Source organism: Cervus elaphus, chromosome 23 (assembly GCF_910594005.1).
Source record: "Cervus elaphus chromosome 23, mCerEla1.1, whole genome shotgun sequence".
NCBI classification, from domain to species: domain Eukaryota; kingdom Metazoa; phylum Chordata; class Mammalia; order Artiodactyla; family Cervidae; genus Cervus; species Cervus elaphus.
In genome coordinates, this window is record NC_057837.1 from 57,608,368 (window position 1) to 57,628,476 (window position 20,109).

The following is a 20,109-nucleotide window of genomic DNA, read 5'->3' on the forward strand; positions in this document are numbered from 1 at the left end:
CAGGAGTTGTAGCAGATTAATCACATAAAGATTAACCTGCTGCAACTGCTACACTGAACAGAAATGGCAGAATGCACACACTTCCCTGCTCATTCTTCTCACCCCTTTTCTTAAGTACCTAGGTCCCACATGGAATAGACACTGGAGACCAATTTATAACTGCTAGCCAGGCTTCCACAGCTTCATGCGATGGGTCTGTGGTTGGGAACTAGGTCTGTTCAATGTTTACCAAGAGTGTTCCACATGTAAACATATGTATTTCTCATCCATAGGGTCTTTTTTCTTTTTTGATAGGGGTCATTTTTCAGTCAACCTTCCAATGACAAAATAATAATGATAAAAATATTAAGTACCCCCACCCACTTGGCAAAAGTGACAAAATGACAAAAGATCTCTTAATTTGGGGGCTTTATTTTTTTTTTTTCTTTTTAAGATGCTACATAGTCAAACAGAATTGGATTGGTCTTTTACGGCATAAAATTAATTCACAGTCAAGCTCTCCATCACTACTTGACGGCTCATCCACAGTCCCTCTTGAAGCCCCTCCAGCACCATCCACCACACCCCGGCCGCGCCGAGCTGGCTCCCTCTCCCCGGCCCCTCTGCTGCCTGCCTCTTCTCGCCCTGACTCCAAGTCAGGGCTGCCTGGGAAGGTCAGGACCACACTGGGGCATGGGTGCTGAAGTGTGGGTGGTGGTGAGGAGCAGAGGAAGACAGACAGCACAGGGACCAGCTACTCTTTCCCCTGAACAGTGACCTCGAGCTGACTGCCGCTACTGAGAGTCCTCTCCCCATGGTGGCTATCACTTATCTACACAGAAGACATTTCCCGGCAGTTCTTCTCCAACGTTCCCACGAGCACACGTGTGTGTGTGTGTGTGTGTGTGTGTGTGTACGCGTGTGTGCGTGCATGCACATGTGAGCACAGAGCCCTGAACCTTCGGCAGCAATTGCCAGCTTCACTCCACGGTGTTAGGTAGCACAGGTGGGTTTTAGGCCACAGAATTAATTATAATCTTGTGACAGAAGACATGAGATGAAATACATTATATAAGTTAAATATGCATTAAACATCTCTGAATAATAATTCAATCTCACTACACGAACCAACAGTTATCTAGCTTGGTCCCTTGAAGAGAACAGCATTCAATGACTTTGACTTCCGGAGCGTCGGGTCAGTCAGCAACACACACTCCCCGCTGCTGATGAGCAGAGCTGATGCGGCCACAGCTCCGTTCTTGGTGCCTTCAGGCCCTGTGCACCAGTCCCCAGGAACTGATGGCCGGGGTGGGCATGGAGAGGCTGCCCGCAGTGAGTGAGCGGCGCGGGGAAGGACATCGACAGGGTGGGCTCCAGCTTCCCAGAGGCCAGCACCAACAGACGGGGAAGAGTGTCATGTTTGCAGAGAGGAATTCCAGCAACGTGGACCAAGGCTATGGATGCTTAAAATGACATTCACAACATGCCATTACCATTTAATCATGGTTTCCCTTGTCATTAATAAGGTTCACTCTTTGCCCCAATCATTTACTATGCGTTTTAAACTTTCTAAAAGATTGTTATATTATGTTCTATTTGTGTGTGTGTGTGCATGGGTGCACACAAGCGGGGAGGGGTAATTTAAAGGCAAGACCTGTGAGATGTCATCATACATTAATTTCTCTTTACACATGGTTATGATAAATTTAAATCCCACACTATGGCGGACCCATCAATCCAATCCCCGTCTCGCATGCTGCCTCTACAAGGCGATCTTCCCTATGATCACGCCAACGATGAAGAAGAGGACGACGAGCGCCAGCAGCCGGGTGCTCAGGCCCTCCTCCTTCCCAGCCGTGGCTGACGCGGGAGTGGGGCTGTTGCTCTGCACTGTCTTCCTCATCCGAAGTCCGTCTTCCTCCTAGGGGAACAAACACACGTTTCAAAGACAGTCCAAGCCACCAGCACCAGCGGAAGGCAGCTGTACAGCTTAGCAGGTTTGGCAGGGGGTGGGGGGGGGCGGTGGGAGAGGTGGGCAGGGTGTTATGCCCAGACTCCGTCACACGATATAGTCCCAACCTCCTCATTTTGCAAATGGGAGAAACAGCCTACAGAGAAGAGACTGGCTTGAGGTCCCTCTTCTTCCATGCATCCACCACAGTGCTGCTGGTCCCTTTGTCTAAGCAGGGCACTAATGTGGTTCTCTGTGATTTATAGAAAAAAGTTCTTCAGAGAAAAGAATCCCAAGAAATGAACAAGCAGGGGACCTGGATGCTTTTAAATGTAGAGCTCTGTCTATGGTTGATACTTGTTGAGTTACATGGAGACTGCTGGACCAAAAATGGGATGTCTGTAATATCAAAGTATAACTGAACTTGATATACACGTCTCAAATATTTTCTACTTAATGCATGGAATTTCTACCAAAGGAGAAACAATCTTTTTCATACACATGAAGATAACTTGGCTACATTTTCCCCACCTACACAGACCTGTGAGAATCGACACTTTTCCTTTCTTCACAATCCCAAACAGGGAACGCATCAAGGCCTTCCTATTCTAATTACCCTCAATCCATCCCTGACACCCTCCACAACAGCTGCACTTTCTTTTCTTCTCCTTCAGTTCGTTCACACTCATCAAGTATCTGACAGATCTGACAACAGGCAGCCAGCCCCTTGAGCCCACCCCCCACAACACTCACGGCCACCTCTGTGGGACTGGTTATTAGTATTTGTGGCTGTGTCTCTCCGGCTACCCTGGGGCTTATCTTAAGGGCAGGGACTGCCCATGTCTGTATCCCACAGTGCTGGGCACATGGGAGGGTCTTAGGAAATATGTGGCCAAATGAAAGTATGAAACAACACAAAACATGAAATCATTGTCTGGCAAGATAAAGAATCTTCTAATGTCAAGACTGGTCTGATAATACTTTAAAGACACTTTGCTCATGGGGCATGGCCAATATTGCTGCATGCTGATAAATGACTGGTGCTATTCGATTAACTCCAAAAAAAAAAAAAAAAATGGGCACAGCAAAATACAGCATTTATTTTATTGGGTTTATATAGAAGCTATTTCTACCTATTTATCACTTTCAATGGCACAGAAGAGAAATACATTCAAGAAGAAGCTTTAGGCATATCTTAGACTTTTAGCCACAAGTAGAGTGTCAGCTTCATAATTTACTCCATACTAACAGCAGTCACTGAAAGAGGCAAATCATGATTACTGCAGAGAAAGACAAGGATGCCACTTCCTAAACTCCGCTGGCTCCCCCCCCCCCGTGTCTCCTACCTCATCAAAGTAAGAGAATGGAAGAGTCACCTGCAGAGAATTTATGGTGGGTAGCTGGTGCTATGCAGTCAGAGAGTGACTGTCTATGGTGGTTGGGGACATCTTTTCAAGATGAAAAGAACAGATCAGCCTCAAGACTTAAGCTGCAACAAAAGATCCTACAATCAGATGTTCAGAAACACTCTCTTTAATACTGTGTATGAAAGACGTACTTTTAACACTGGAAGGGGCCTTAACAGGGTTTTGTAAACAGAGGCCAGAAGCCGCTGTGATGGACAAAGATACACAGTGAGTCCAAGTTTGGCTGGTCATTTCCACACTACCGCAGGTCCCCAAAGCCAAGAGTAACACACCTGCCTCGCTCCAGCACCAGTGCAACCTCACCCCCCAATGCCAGGGCCACCCTCTGAAGCCAGGGCCACTCGCTGGAGCCCCTGGTCCCCTATAATCTCCCCCATGGATGTGACAGCACCTCAGCTCCAGTTTCCTGACCAAGCTGACTGCAGAAAGAGACCCTACTGCCCCTGGTTCCCTGTAATCTCTTCCATGGATGTGACAGCATCCCAGCTCCAGTCTCCTGACCATACTGATAGAGGATGAGACCCTACTGCTGGACCTATTTAGGATACTCAAAAATCAGAATGATGATTGCCTTAAAATAGAACACAGGTCAGTCTTTACTCTCTTCAAAAAGATTCTCATCCAATGGGGATGGAACAGGGGCTTGAAAATGTGAATTCAAGATAACCACTGTTTTTTTTTTAATTTCAATTTACACTAATGAATTTTTTGTTTATTTGTCTGTTGTCTTTTTATGAGGGGACAAGAGTTTAAATAGTTGAAAAACTACTGCTCAAGGGACACTGGTTCTTAATTTGGGATGCACGTGGGCGTGTATCCAAGGATTGTTTTGAGAACCTTAGGAAAGGTATAGAAACTTCAGCCTGGAGGAAAAATGTGCAAATACAAGACAACTCCACAAATTCGGTGTTTCATCAACCTCCTCACCCAAGACCATAGTAGCAAAGCTCCCATTTCCTGGAGACGATCAGGAAACAAAATGCCATTACCTTGAACTGCTTGTTCTCCTCCCGAAGCCTCTGGACTTCACTCTGCAGCCTCTTACACTCTTCCATCACCTTCTTAACTTCAGTGTCATCCAAGGAGGAACTCAGAGCTTTAGACACCGTTGGTGTTTCTGTCTTTGATGCAGTTGTGGGTATAATTTTATTTATTTCTACATCATGCTGTTCAGAAATAAATGAAAGCCCAAGTGTCACCAACCACGTATTAAAGGACTTCTTCATGCAAAGCAAAGTAGTTCTCAGCAGACACCACCCAGGGTAGCGTTTCATCCACACTGTACAATGTCACATTTACTTTTAAAACAGATCACTTTATCATCTAGTATCTTCATAATCTAAAACTGGGCTCCAGAAATTATGGATGAGGGAAAATAATGAAGCCCGGCTGAGACTAACACTTCAAAGAAAGAGAAAAGGGACTGTGCGCACTGCACTATCACATTCCTGCCATGAAAAATTAGCAGAGCGCAACTGTGCAAGCTCAGGAGTTATCAGCCACAGATTACTGTCACTACAAAGGTCTGAACACCCCCAGACTGGCTGGGTGGGGGTAGAAGGCCAGAGGGGACGTGGCCCAGAGGACAATTTGTCTCCTGAACTTAAGACAACTGCAGAGATGGGATGAAGGTGCAACAAACAGCATCTACGGTATTTCAGCCTGGGGAGGCAATGTGCTCCTCACTTCCCCAGCCACAACTGCGCTGTGACGCCCTCTGGAGACCCCCTAGGGTGAGTGATAAGTGGGGACAGGGCGGGCATGGAAGCCCTTGGGGGTGCCACGCAGCAAACGGAGAACAGTGAGCTCTACCCTTAGTCTCCCAGGGCAGGGCAGTGAGGCCCTGGCAGGCAAGACCTCAACACACAGAGCTAACCTCTGAGCGCACAGCTGGAGCCAGAATACAGTCCTCAACTATCCACAACTGACAGAACGTGCCGTGGGAAGAGGGAAGGGAAAAAAGGAAAGACGACCACCACTCATTCAAAGAAATGGGACAGTGACGGTGGTCAATTAGCGAGCCAAAAAAAATACTAAGTAGTTTTGACACAAAGCATCAGCATTCCTGGAGATCGTTATGGATAATGTTGAGAGCGTGAACATTTCTATTTCCCACCACCAGCTATTAACAACCAGGGTGGTTTAATATTCTGCATGGGTCTTAAACTGTGTTAACACAGTTTAAGGTTCTTGACTAGGGTGAAGGGAGGTCCATGCCAACCAGGCTCGTGCTTTGGTTTCACATAGAGAAAAGTGAGCCGGCAGCTGGGAGGGAGTCACTCCTTATCCTCAGTGCTCAGGCAGCGAAGGGGGTGATTCTCAACGGGAACTGACTCTGCCTCGGGAAGGGCAAACGGGGCGATATCCGGAGACGCTTCTAGTCATCACAACCGGGGAAGCTACTGGGATGAGGTCAAGGGTGCCGCAGCACACCCTGCAAAACACAGGCCAGCCCCACAGTGAAGGACTCCTGGCCCGAAAGTTAGCAGTGCTGAGGGCGAGAAATTCTCCTCTACAAGCACATTCTGACTGAAGAGAATCTGGGGCTCAGGAGGTAGAGAGCTGGTGCTCAGGAGAAACGCAGTCAGGAAGCCTGCAGACAGCGCCCTGGACAAGGCGGGCTGAGCGCGCGCCACCGCCTGCCCATCAAGCACCGGGGTAAACGGCAAATTATTCTGGTTTTGTCTTTCCCACTGTTAAATGTAACAGCAACCTAGAACTTTGCCCAAGTCAAAGAAGCTCTTCGGAATTTATGACATTTCAACAGTCAACAGGTTGTGCTTTTCAAAGGCAAAAAAAAAACGTTTCAAGGAGTTCTTTCTGTGAATCTTTCAAAGGCAGATTTCACAAAGGCCCACTTATTTGTTGACTTCAGCTCATTTTTCTCTTCATACATCAGAAGAAGGAAAATAATTTGCCAACTTAAATCTTGGTTTTTCAGGAGATGGTATGCAAATAAGTATCAGCTTGCAACATTCAATTATTGTTAACTATAAACATACTTACTGGTTTATCATTTTCTGCTGGCAATTCAAACACACATCTAAGTTTTGAATCCATAAGGTCTTCCGGTTTTGCCTCCTTCCACTAAAACAATTTAAATTCAATAATCAGAATATTATAAAGCTGCTAGAAGAATGATTTTCTTCCTATAACTGACAATTTCAGAAAAATACGCTTAATGAGAAAGCCCTGATGTACATCAAATAAAGAACTTAAGTCTGCTGAGATTTCAATATTTTTAACGTGACAAGATTAAATACACCAGCTCCCCTGAATATTGATTATTCTTCACCAGCCCCCGTCGTGCTGCCTGACTCCTCCACGTCCACCAGTGCTCCTTGTCACCAGGCTGTGAAAAGCACACAGGACAGAGAAGACGACCACTGGACCCAGAGGAGTCTTCTAGCCTGCATCTGGATGGCCTAAGGACATCTGGGTTCCCCTTAAGAAAACACAACTTACTTCGCAGGGCGTGTCTTTCTAAGCGGAAGCCCATACTACTTGGCGGTCATTTTAGAACACTGCTAACTACCAGCAGGGCACGGGAAAGGGAAGGCCACTCTCTGTGACCCCTACTGTCTGGGCTGACCTCCACTCCCTCAGCCTGCTGGTAGGAACATGTTCCTGACTAAATCCATGTTCTGGGAGGAGGCACTCCTGGCTTACTGGCTCCTCATTTTGGCAGAGGAGAACAGGAATCCCAGGTGTTCTGAGAATTATAGAGTAAACCTGTACAGCAAGAAGATGATACAGCAAAAGGAACGAATTCCCCCACCCTGACCCCAGAACCATGCAGGAGGCAGAGAGAGCAACAGGTACCATAAGTCAAAAACGGGAAATAATCTCTGTGTCAAGCAAAACAGGAACACCAAGTAAGCCATGGTGGGCACAGTCATGGAACAGCATGCCATTCAAGGGATACCAAAGAGTGTTTAACTACATGGGGAAAATTCACAGAATATAAATGAAGAAACAGAAAGCAGTATTTTAAGTCTGCTCCTCTGTATACACACACACACACGTGCACGCACAGATACATGTGCCTGTGTGCGTGTATCATAAGAACTTCAGGCAAGGATCATCTCAGCGTGCTAAAAATCACAGAGTGAAAGACTGCTGGCAGGCAGGAAGTTCAGTGGTCTTCGAGGATCTGACTGTTCTGAGTATCACAGATCACCCATCCCTTAACCACAGGGGCAAACGTGCTCTGCACTGGACAGAGCTGGCAGTCACCACCCTAACCAAGTAATCAGACCTGGTGTCACCGAAGGAGGGGTATGATGCACACAGGACACTGCCTTGCAAAAAACCAAAAATACCGAACCTGAATTTAGTCATGAGGGAATAATTAGATAAATCCAGAATGTGGGACATTCTACAAGGCACCTGGTCTAGACTGTAAACAGGATGAGTGTGCACTAGTAGAAGAACAACGAAAGGTCATTTCTTGAACGACTGGGAAAGGCTAATATGGGTTTCTCTCTTAAACACATTACTGAATTAATATTAAGCCTCTTAGCCATGAGTGACAAGCTACTTAACAGGACTGAGCCTATGAAAGAGCCTGCCCTTGTTACAATGCATTCAGGGATGGTGAAGTTTCATGAACAGTGCATCTTACAGTCAGGGAACTCAGCAAAAAAGAAAGTTTATGACAGAAAAAAAGCAAACGTGGCAAATTGTTAAAAGGTGAATCTTAGTAAAGGTTAGAAGAGTAGGCACTACTGTTTTTTCAACTTTCAGTACATCAAAAATATGAAGAATAATATTTTAAAGTAAAGAAATAACAGGCTCTCACTAACACTGGTTGGGTCTAGTATAAACAAACTACAGGTCACATAGCTTTATTTTTGCTTGTTTGTATATATCCCAGATTTCCAACGAAGTACATTTCATTTTTTAATTGTTATGAACATTATCATGAAAGAAAGTAAAATTCACTTTTATTGTACCCTGAGGCCTGGCCTATAGCAGCACTCAGATAAGACAGCTGCCAGATATTCTGCCACGTGCTCTACACACAGCACATTTAATCCCACAGCAGCCCTGGGAACTAGGTTTTCTCCCCCATTTTACACACGACCAAACCCTCAAGAGAGTTAATGAAAACCACCCAAGGCCACAATGTTAGTAAAAGGCAGAGTCAGCCTCACACCCAAGATACCCAAGGCCATGCTCTTTCACCAAGCCATGCAGCAAAGCCAAACAGAACAGATTCTTGGAGAGTCCATGTTGTGCATTTGCCATACATTTTTTTCATCATACAAAGTAGCATGAAGAGACACACCATGTTCTAGGAAGTGAAAGCAGTGAATGTATCAGTAATTATTTCCGTGAGAAGGAATGTTAACACAAAGCCTAAGATAGCTGGTCTCTCTGAAACCTCAAATGTCTAGTTTACCCTTCACTTCCTGCCCAGGAGTTACATAAGCATGAAGGTGGTCAGCTATGCTTTTCTAAGACTGAGAGAAATGGCTGTGTGGTCACACAGGGGCCTGAAGGTAGGATGTGCATGAAACAGTACTTCAAACAAAACTTCGAAAGAGAAGAAAAAACACATAGTGTGAATCCTAGCTAACTCGAATTTGTAGGCATTCCTTGGACGACTCCAGTCTTTAAGTTTCAGCTGGTGATCTGGAAAGCTGTGAAAATGTTGAGGCAGTCCTGCCCTTCTTTTCCAAACTGTGAGGACTAGACAGTCTGTCCTCCCTGGTGCTGTGGATATTAAGGGTCTATCAGTGTACTGTGACTCTCACTCACAGCACCAGGATGCCTGCTGATTCATTCACGCGTGCAAAAAGCTAGGGGTAGAACTGTCATTATAATCATCTTCCAGAAAAATCAATACAGGGGACTGGAGGTGGGGCTCTGTCCCCATGGCTACCAAAATCCGTGGGCGCTCAAGTCCTTCATATAAGCTGCTGCTGCTGCTGGTACTTCACATCCACAGAGCAGAACCCAGAGAAATGGGGGGTCAACTATAAGGTATCAATTACTTGTTTTATGAAAATGAAGTCAACTTATTTTTACCAAAATTAAAAGATGGAGTTGAACATGTATTTAAGGGGGGGGGAGTAGAAAAACTGAAGGAAGCTGGGGGGGGGGGGGTGGGGCAGGGATACAACAACAAAAAAACAAAGAATCGCACTTACTAGAACCAAGCAGGGGGAAAAAAGCCTAAAGGGTTGAAGGATATTTAGTATTCAACTCTCCCCCATCCCTCAAGATTCTGGGGGATGGGGAAGAAGAGGCAGAAAGCATTTTCTAGAGTAAAAACTGCCCTTTTCTGTAGCAGGAGGGAAGGGGGTGAAGGGAGAGAACCCTCAGACCATTCAAGACACAACCCACCAGAACAAGGGACTGCTGAAGGAAACCAAGTAGAAAAGTCAGAAGGGTGTTCTAAAAGTTACGTAAAATGTTAAAATCAAAGCTCTAGAAACCCATAAAGGCAGTCAAAGTACAAACCTCCTGAAAAGCACCATTCCCCTTTAAAAACAATTCTGACATATTTTGAAATGCATGCACCCACAATTCTGCACCTATTCATTTTTTTTTTTTTTTTTTTAATTACTGGGGGGAAAAAAAAAAGCATTCAGTACTTACTACTGCTTCCATATCAGAAGTGTCAGTTGGAGCAAACATAGACTGAACCATAAACTTGTGTTTACTTTTCTCATTGGGATCATAATCGAAAGGCTGTAACATCACTGAGAAAGAAAATATTTCATTAGGAGGGTCAGAGCTTGGTTACCGGCAGCCATTTGTTACGTTAATACTTGCACTTTGGTGGTAAAGCAGTTCACCAGGATGCTCTTCTCTGAGCCTCATGAAGCCCCTGGTGAAGTGAGCAGTTTGAGATGAGCAGCCTCTTCCCCACCCTGTGGGTCTCAGAGCTGAGGTCAGGGACATGAAGGGACTTGCCCGAGGTCAAACAGCAGGCAGTGGCAGAGCCAGGATCGGGGCTTAGGACCCAGGACTTCAGACTCGCAGCCCCTGATCTGCCACCATGGCACACCTGACCAAACTCCTGCCACAGGCCTTCCATCCAGGTCAACCAGACACAGACACCTGTGCCTGTTCTGCTCAGGAAGGCACCCGCCAATGACCTCCTCAGGAACCAAGGACGGTCCACGGCCTCTGAGGAGCAGTTCAGGCCTCTCTGTGCTAGTCTCCATGTCAAGACTGTCATGGTCACACTTCAAACACAATTTTGCCAAGGATGTTAGAGAATTCTCACAACCCGCACCCTCACAGCATGCAGAAGACCCCACCAGCTTTCACAACCTTTCTCTCAAGAACCTAGAGGACTCTCCCTTGAAGGCTCCCCGGACCGAGCACACCCACTGAAGGAGGGGCTGTCCTATTCTGGCCAGCCTCCTCAGGACCTACCACCCTACCCCACTGAATGACGGCTGCTTTAAAACACGAGGTTTCCTACAAAGCTTTGAGAAACCACACATCTAGTTGAGCTCCCTGACACCTAACTTGTTCACACACAGGGAAAGCCTGCTGTAGCCCTGATGAGAGAAGAGCTCCCCGGGACTGAGAGTCCCCCTGGGGCCAGAAGCTGGGCTCTGCCCTTCAGCTTTACCATCACTTCAGTTAATCCTTCAGAGGCAGGGAGTGTTGCAGAAGGTATTCTGATGCTTACTTCCAGATGGAAAAACTGAAGCACAGAAAAGTTAGCTAACTTGCCCAATACCATGACAGAGGGGTCTGACTGGAGGGCCAAAGTTCAGGGCCACAAGAGGGCTGGATCTCTGTCCGTCCCCACCAGCACCTCCTGTGCTGGCCACTCACCAGTGTTCTCCTGCCTTTGAGCCCACTGAGAGCGTCCTGGGTCCTTAAAGCCTCACAGCCATCCACCCCTGCAGCAGACAACCGGCCCTGCCCTAAGCCTGGTTTATAAAGGAACCCAGGACCCGACAAGGTGAGGGACCTGCTCAAGGCCACCACGCTGGTAAGCAGCGAAACATGCAGTTCAGCACCCCTTCTGGATCCACACTGGATACTGACACGAGGTGGGGTCACGTCCCCAGATCCCCCATCACAGATCTCACGCGTGACGAGGAGGAGGAACGCAAACATCCCTTTCTGTCATGGAGGTGCACGGGTCCTTTCTCTCTCGGGGACAGAGAAAGTCTATCAATAAAATAAATATGTTCAATCTGAGGATCTGATATTCAAAGTGAAATCATCAGCAGAGAGAACACAAAGTCATTTAAAACAGGGACAGGGCCACTCCATTTGAAATTTTATTCTTACAGGTGTAAAGGCATGGCTCTATCCTGGAAAAGCGGTTCTTGCTGGTGGCCTGGGACCTGAAATGGAGACAAGTCTGCTGCTGGCATCGCTGAGCTAGCAGGAGCTCTCCTGGAGCATTGCTACATACTGGGGCTTGACAAATGGCCAGACTAGCAGGTCAACACCACAGACTTTTATTCTGAAAGCTGAATTTCCATTGCATTTTTTCCACCTCTAAGACTGCGGTAAGGAAGATGTATGTGATAAAGAAGCCACTGTCTTCACACGCGCTGTGATCCTGCCTGGACAGGGAATGTCAGCTTTACTGGAGTTGGGTCACAGTCTTCCAACTACTATCAGATTAATGTTCATTTAAAAAAATTAAAGTGAATTAGGTTTTGAGAATTTCATATCTCACCTGGCTGTGATAAAATCACACTCTAGTATTTTTCAGAATGGGAAAGAACTCAGTCTTAGACTGCACTTAGATTTCAGTAGGGCACAGGTTTAGCAGAAACACTGCCTCGTCCTTGAGGCTCTGCTTTCCCAGCTGTAAATGGCTTCTAGTCCTCCACTGTGGAGGCCTCTAAGGCTGAGCCAGGATTATCTGTAAAGATGGCCCAGGAGATGATAGCAATCAGAAGACACTGCTAATTCTCAGAGAAGTTGGCTCTTTAGCTTTAATGACACTGGGTCACACACAAAGAACGGCTGCATCCAGGGACCCTAAGACAACCCCACATAAACAGCTGTTTCCTCCCACTCTTTTCCCCTTTCCTCCAGGAGCTGCAAGCCAGAAAGAAGGGCGTGTGGGTTGCAGGCCCATCCTACAGTAAACTGACCCTTCCTTTTCATCTCTCCATCTCGCACCATGCTCCTGTCTCCAGTGCCTTCACAATGTCCCAAGAGAAAAAGGAAAACCACTTTTACTGGCATGTAGTATGGACCAGGCACCAAAGAAGGCATATTTTCCTTAGTTCTTCCACCAGTCTTCACAACGATCATAAAGATGGCCACGTCTTCCTTTTCTAGATGAGAAGACAGGGCTGAGAAGGGCTAAGCAGTCTTGCTTGGGCCCCATGGCCAGTATTAACTGATGGACCAGTGCTCCACACTGGTTCTGCGTCCACGGCACAAGTCCTCCAAGCATTACTTGCAGATCACGAGACACCCCCACCCCCACGTCAGGTGGTCCACAAAGTCAAAGCTGGTCCTGATGATACCAAGACATCACATGTCTTTTCCACTGCATTGCTACCCCCAGTAACGGGCACAAAAGCAACAGTGGGTGAACCTGCTGGTGCCTGAGCGGATGGCAAGCACTGCCACTCACGTGCAGTGTGGCATCTCTGCTGCCCTGGGAAAAGCACTTGTGTAACCATTGCGAGTTGTGAGCTAAACTGGATACTTTCTCATGGAGCCACTGACAGAAAAACCATGGTCATTCACACTTGGGTATATGGCAGATATTTTCCTAAAAATGAATGAAGTGAACCGGTCACCGTAAGGAAGACAACTTTTAACTGTTGTCAGTGATAAAATCCAGGCTTTCAAAAAAACTTAGAATCTTGGGAAACCTCTCTCTGCTACCATGAGCTTCACAGTTTCCCCAGTGAGATCAGTAAGGAGAGTTAACAAATGTACGTTTTTGATACTGGATAATGAAATATGGCGACAGCTGAAAGGTCTGTGTAACTCAGCTGGCATAATACTACCAAAGCCATCAAGTGCGAGTGAAACCAATGCATCTTGGTGAAACAAAGTTCAAATGGCTTATTGGCATGGTGTCAGAGTCTACACTGTACTGATGAACTTGAAAAAAAGTGTTGCTCGGCAAGTTCTGGCATAGTATCAAAGAAGAATACCTACAATTACAATACATATCAGTGGTAAAGGTGGTTTTACTTTATATACATTCACTGAAACAACATACTGTGACAGACCGAAATGCAAAAGCAACTGAGAGAATCCAGCCTGTCTTCTATCAAGTCAGAAATCAAGGAAATTTGCAAAACGTATCAAACGATGCCATAATTTTTTGCAAAGTTATCTTTCACTAAAAATGTGTGAATTGTATTTATTAAAGTTGTTATGAAAGAATACTTTTTAAATTTCTCAGTTTAATTTGCAATACGACAAATATTGATACAACCCACAAACCAAAAAAAAAAAAAAAAAAAACTGTTTTAGTCTTTAATTTATAAGCATATACAAAAGGGGCCCTGAGACCAGAAGGTCTGCTACCATTATTCTATATCAGGGTGCCTCTCAGGCCCCTCCAGGAGGAAAATTATCTGGTTGCTAATTCAAGGGAAGGCACTGGTGGCTTCCTACAGTCCCCTCTTGGGAGAATGTGCCATTCAAAAGAGAAAGCAGTTCACACACACCAAGTTTCGAGCCCCGTGTGCACACCTGCACACACACCTGTCCCTGACAGGAGGAGACTGGGGCACCCTGTGCTCGGCTAACCAAACCACCTTGCCGCAGCGTGCTCCCCTCTGCAGGTGTCACCGTCTGATACCCCTGCCACCCTCAGAACTCACAGATGTCATCAGCCCAACTCCAGGCCTAAAGCGCACAGCCTGCCAAGTCGCCATGCGCAGAGTTAGAAGGACCTCAAGAAGTCAGAACTTACACGGAGACCTCCGAGCACACAAAGTGGGTACTGGTGGCAACTAACCCACCTTACAGGAGCACTGGAGACAGCAGAGGGGGTGGTCAAATACCCTCTGTAAAGGGCAGGGACTCGTAACATAGACGCACAGATGCCCAGTGCACCCTTAAGGCTGGCGAGGAGAAAACTTCCAACTGTGAGTGAGAACGGTGGCCACTGGTGACCCTCAGGAAGCGCAGGGTGTGAGACGGGTGCTCGGCCCCTCCCTCCCTGCAGCGACTCTCCTGCCTAGAGCAGCAGGTGGAAAACAAGGTGTCTGCCACCTACCAGCTCTCCCTTCCTGTGGGCTCCCCTTTCAGCGAGCAAGAGTGAGGAGGCCAGGTGGCACCCAGACTTCCTGAAACTTCAGGAAGGCTCCTGGGCCTCAGCATCTGCATCGTGCTGCCCCCAACTCATGCCCAGAAGTCTGTATTTCTCAGCCACTATCATGTCATGTCAAGTTCAATTTGCTATACCCTATTAGCTGGAACTTTACGAGAACATGACAGAATAAATGTTGTTAATCGTTTGTTCTCTCAGCTCCATACATGCAAATTGTGACAGAAATTATGTACTTTTTTCCATGACAGGCTATAAAAGAGCTCCCCATTAACTTAATTTATTTCACTTGAATTCCAGAGACACTGATGATAAAACCCTCTTAAATGAACCATCTATCCTACTTTTAAAATGTATCGCTGATACTACATTAAAAAGAAGCCCGTTACCAGGAGACAGCCTGGAGACCAGGTCACCACTCACCAGCACTAATGCTTTGTGATACAATGTCAGCTGAATGCAGGTTGCAAAAGTGGGATCCTGTTAGGAAAGGGCTTTCACAGTCATAAAACACTAGATCAATAAGATCGGACTTTCTTCAGAAGACATGCAGAATATACACTACTTAACACACACAAGTGCACACACCTCGGAGAAATGACTTGATTAAATGCTGCATAAAAGCTTATGAAAACCCGGGCAAGTCACAGATCACTTTCATCTGCATTATAATGGCAACTGAGCAAATGAACAAAAGCTTAACAGGCACCTTGGCACCTGCTTTATTATTATTTTTTAATCTCAGAATTTTATCTTTAACATGCCTTTCTCCTTGTTCACATGACCACCATCTCAGTGCAGGCCTCCTCCAACATCCAAGTTTCTCCGACTAGATCTCCCACCTCCTCCCAATTTCTCTCAGACAAGTTCTCTACAGAGCCCCTGTAACCCACATATCCCATCTCACCCAAGTACCCGGTTCACCAGCTCGATATTCCTCAAACCAAAAAAACCTATTTCCCAAGTAAAAGACAGTCAATTCACGTCCACAGTCTCGTTCTCTCAGTTTCCTGATATGATCCAACAATTGGTCACGCTGCTGGTCCAACAGGCAGGCACAGGGTGCTGGCCACGCCCACACCCCCAGGTGTTCTCCACGGCCCCTCTTACCACGGTGGCCTCAGGTGGAGAGCACATCCCTCGTGGCCCACCTGCCCTACTCGCTTCTCAGTATGTCACACCTTCTCGGGCTTCCACTGACTCTGAGCCTTCTACTAGTCTGACTCTGTAACGAGGGGGTCTCCAACTCCAGCTTGCAGTAGACCCACCTGGAGTTCGTGTTAAAACACAGGTGGCAGGGTCCCACCTCCAGTTTCTGATTGCACAAGTCTGGGGTGGGGTTGAGAACACGTCTTTCAGACCTGTTCCCAGCTGCTGCTGGTCCAGGAACCACGCCCGGAGAAGGCAGGCTGAAAGCACCCCCCAAAGGCCGTCTCATCATCTCATCCTTACTGGGGATTTACTCTGTCAGCGGACACCACCCATACAGAGCTCTCCCACAGGCTCACCTTTCCCATGCTCACTCTTCATCTCCTGGTTTAAGACAGTGGTTTCTAAACTTCTTATCACCACTGTCCTCTATCTCTTCGCTTTTATGCCTCTGTCAAACTGTCCTCTACCAAACTGCATTTACAACGTCATAATGAAGTCACTGCTCCACTTTTTTGGAAACTGATCAGAGACAAACCAGCACTCTGCCAACAGCTTACAATAACCAGTGTTACCACAATGAGGTGACAGAATTCTAGCCTAAAGCAAAGGAATCAGACATTTTAGTTAGACGAGGTGCCCTTATCAGGAATAAATTTATCGTTTCCTTCAGGATGCTCAAAATGTTAAAAACAAGACTAATTTCCTGGACTTATGCCTATTCAGGGACCCATGGATAGAACTATGAGTCTAGTGGGTAATTAATCTTATCTACTTATAAATTAGTTGACGTGAATTGTCTTTGCATTCTCTAAAGGATCTTCCGGTTCAGTATAGCTCATCTTAGATGATAAACTCCTCAGAGTCTGATTAACTTATTTGTGCCCTGTTTACAGTACAAATGTACCCCAATACTGCTGGAAATGAAGAGTGCGTCATATACATGCCTAAGAACATGGCTCACTCATTCTCTTTCATAAATATCTTTTAAAATGCACATCTATTTTCAAAATTCCAACACACTCTCCTATCTCCATTAATGCTTTATAATGGAATCCCACATAGCCTTTCCTGAGCACTCTCATGTTCTGATTATCAACTCACAATACATCTGTCTTAATCTGAACCACATGCAAGGGCCACTGTGCAGGGAGAAGGGTCTGTCCTGAGGCTGGGGTTAATTTCAGACCCCTGTTGTCTCTCCCATACTTGTCCTCTGGGGTGTTCCTGTCCAGGCCTTCACTGCGGCCACCTCTCACAGCTCTTCCCTTTCATTCTGGCTTGTGATGGGCTGGACATCAGAACAGGTTAATAAAGAGTCTAAAGTAAGAGTATAAACGGGAGAGTTAAGGTTAGAAGCCCAGGTGTATCAACGTGCAGGGAGCTGCCATCAGTGACAGGAACATGGCTTTTGGCTGCTCCCAAGTTGTGCTTGGTTTCTGCTCCTTGGCCACGCTGTAAGAGCTGAAGTTACTTTTGTCTAAGTGAGGTGGACTGAATGTACTTGGATAAACCCTCTTGACCATGATCTTTTAAAATGGAAAGAATAAGGAAACTGTGTTAAACTCATAAAAAGTGAAACATGGGATTCTTCTTAAAAAACTTTAAAATTAAACTTTTAAAGAAACCATGAAAAGCACAATTAAGCTAAATTTTTATTGGTAATCTACCCCCCTCTTTTTAAAAAAGAATCTCAACTCGGGGAAAAAGATTAAAGACATCTTGTAAGTACGACTCTTGAGTTGTTCTTATCTGAGAGTAATAAAGCCTGATTCATGAAAACCATCTATAACAAGGTTTCGCTTATCAGAGACTTCCAAAGCAGACGATCACACGAAGAATGATGCTGTTAAGATGCCCGAATCCCCCAAATACAGCTCCCGCTATCAGCACTTGACAGACGGATGCCTGACTTCCTTCTGTAAGGGCAGTGGGCTTAGACTCTGGTGCTAATCACCTAAAAGCTGCCGCCCAAGGTTGGCTTGTTCAGGGCAAGCGGGCGGCTCCACTAAACTGAGTCAGCAAAATCTTAGAAGGATTAATTATCAATTGCGATCCTACCCAATTACATTAATTGACCAGTGATTCCATCCAAGAAGAGCTGCTGATATTCATTCTCTGTCCTCAGGATTTTACTGGAAGAACTCTGTGCTTTAAATGTGATTGAAGTAAGTGCTGAAAAGGGCTATATGTCAGGAATGAACATTGTTCCTGAATTCTTTGAATTTAAAATACAGATTCAGACACCAGAAGATTTTTGTCTGTTTGTCTTTAATCCACTTTCGATTCCCAGGGTACACTTAGTAAAGTGTATCTATACCTAAATACTGGTATCTTTAACGACTCTTTCCAAGGCCCACCCCCCCAACCAGATATTTCGAATTTCTAATTTGCTTGGTACATAGGCAACCAATGTGCATAATTGAACTGCAAATGGAAGCACGCTTGCTACTTTAGTGAAATTAGAATTCAGTGAAGGTTATAAAAATATTAAACTTAATATCATTTTACAGGAAGCGTAAGTATTTTTGATGGGCCCATAATTTTACCACTTCACCTGCTGTATCTGCTGGCAAACATGGTTTGGAATATTAATGGAAAACTCCCTCGTTATTAAACTGCAGTATTAAAAAAAAAAAAAAAAACCCCTACAACCACTAACAGCTTACCACAAAGACATTTTCAGAAATTATCTACCTTAAAAATATTTCCCCACCAGACAGTTCAGAAAAGAGATTTAATTTTGTAAAGCTAGAACAAATGGAGAGACCCCCCACTGCTTCAAACAATTCATTAATTCAAAAAGTTCTATTTTCCTTGCATTTAAAATCTCTGGGGGAAAAAATCCAATCTCCTCTTCTCCAATCTCCATTTAAGTGTGCCTATTTTGCTGAGGTCCAGGTTTGAATAATTCAAAACCATCTCTAGTAGATGGTGTGTATCAAGGAGCAAGGGGCCAAAACCATGGCATTCTGGGCCAATTAATGCAAACACAAAGCACCCAGCACCCTCCCACCCACTGCACTGCCTCATCCAGCAGACGAGACCCTGACGGGGCAATCAGAAAGAGATGAAAGGAGGACCTACCCTCACCTAAAGGGCAAAGAGAATGACTCACTCAGAGACTCGGGTGACTAGACTCCACAACAGCCCGCTGGGAAGTCCATAAGTTTCCAGCTATGGCACTTAAAGCTCAGTTCATACCGGTTTCCAACTGTAACTTCACCACCCAAGTTTATGACACGGGGATTTGCTCTGTTTAAGGACCCCAGTATGCGACGTACCATTTTCTGAAGAAAATAAAACAGGTCAGAGCTGAGACTTTTGACACAGAATGTGAGGTCCCAAGTATCAGATTAAGCTGACGGCGGAGAAAAGGCTCACAGGGTATGTCTTGAAAGACATCAGACAGCTAGAACGTCTCATTCCCCCATAAAAACCCTGACCTGCAAGCCTTCAAAACCACAGTCTCTCTGGCCAGCTCCAGATACCATCTTCTTCCTCCTCTTTCTCTCCCGGCTTGCCCCCCTTCTCTAAGAATGATTTATAACCTTTCCTAGTTGCTATTAGGGTTTTCAGAAATGGGGGAAAGAACAACTTCCTGTACGGTATGTTGCGACATTCTGTGTAGACAGGGCAACATTGCTAGTTATTTTCAGTTGACCTGATGACCTCCTTTTCATATTTGAAAATCTACTAGTGACTTTTCACTATAAACAAATGCATATTACATAAAGAAGAAAAACAAAAATTTCTTAAATTAGAATTAGAAAAATTCCATAAATTAGTAAAACGCATCAAACTGATGTATTTCTAAAACTGCAATTCAGATTATGTACAACCCACCTTCAACAGAAACCAGCCAGTCTTTGTCAAAGTTAGTGGAGGAAAATGCAACCCCACTCTTGCACCACACTTCCAGTTAAAATTCTGCAGCACTGGTAAAACACTCTGACGTGAATACCATTCCCTCCATCTTACAAATGAGAAAACTACAATGCTCAGAGGCTGGAGTTTTGGCCAAAGACCAGCCAACAGGCTCAACAGCAGGGCGTGGGTTTCCTCTTGGGTTTCTGCACCCAGGTTTACTCATCTCTGAGTAGAGTGGGTGCAATCCAGCTCAGCCACGCACGCCCACAGAAGGGAAGCTGGCCTTGAACCCTCTGCACTGCCCGCTGCTGGCGTCCTCCTCCTCCTTCTGAGGAGAGGCTCCCAGCTGAAGGAACCTGGAACTCCACGTTCTCACCTAGATGCCATCACATGGCTGTGTTGTAAGAGGACCCTTGAAAAAGTACAATGCTTTCTGCCCCAAGACACAACTGTCTAATAAACAATACAGTGGCACCTCAGCACAGAAAACCGAA

At 45.7% G+C, this 20,109-nt stretch overlaps 1 protein-coding gene across 2 annotated transcripts in view; it reads right to left on the reverse strand.

Annotated features, from left to right (window-relative positions):
* Window positions 1-393: 393 nt before the first annotated feature.
* VAPB (VAMP associated protein B and C) overlaps window positions 394-20,109 on the reverse strand; it is a 47,052-nt gene continuing 27,336 nt past the window's right edge. Inside the window, exons 3-6 of one of the 2 annotated variants that reach the window (XM_043883348.1) lie at window positions 9,964-10,067; window positions 6,364-6,444; window positions 4,347-4,523; window positions 394-1,900 (exon numbers count right to left, since the gene is read on the reverse strand). In XM_043883348.1, coding sequence (XP_043739283.1) covers window positions 1,742-1,900; window positions 4,347-4,523; window positions 6,364-6,444; window positions 9,964-10,067 — 521 coding nt within the window. In that variant the 3' untranslated portion in view covers window positions 394-1,741. The remainder of the gene's footprint in view (window positions 1,901-4,346; window positions 4,524-6,363; window positions 6,445-9,963; window positions 10,068-20,109) is intronic. The other variant, XM_043883349.1, reaches the window with a different exon arrangement.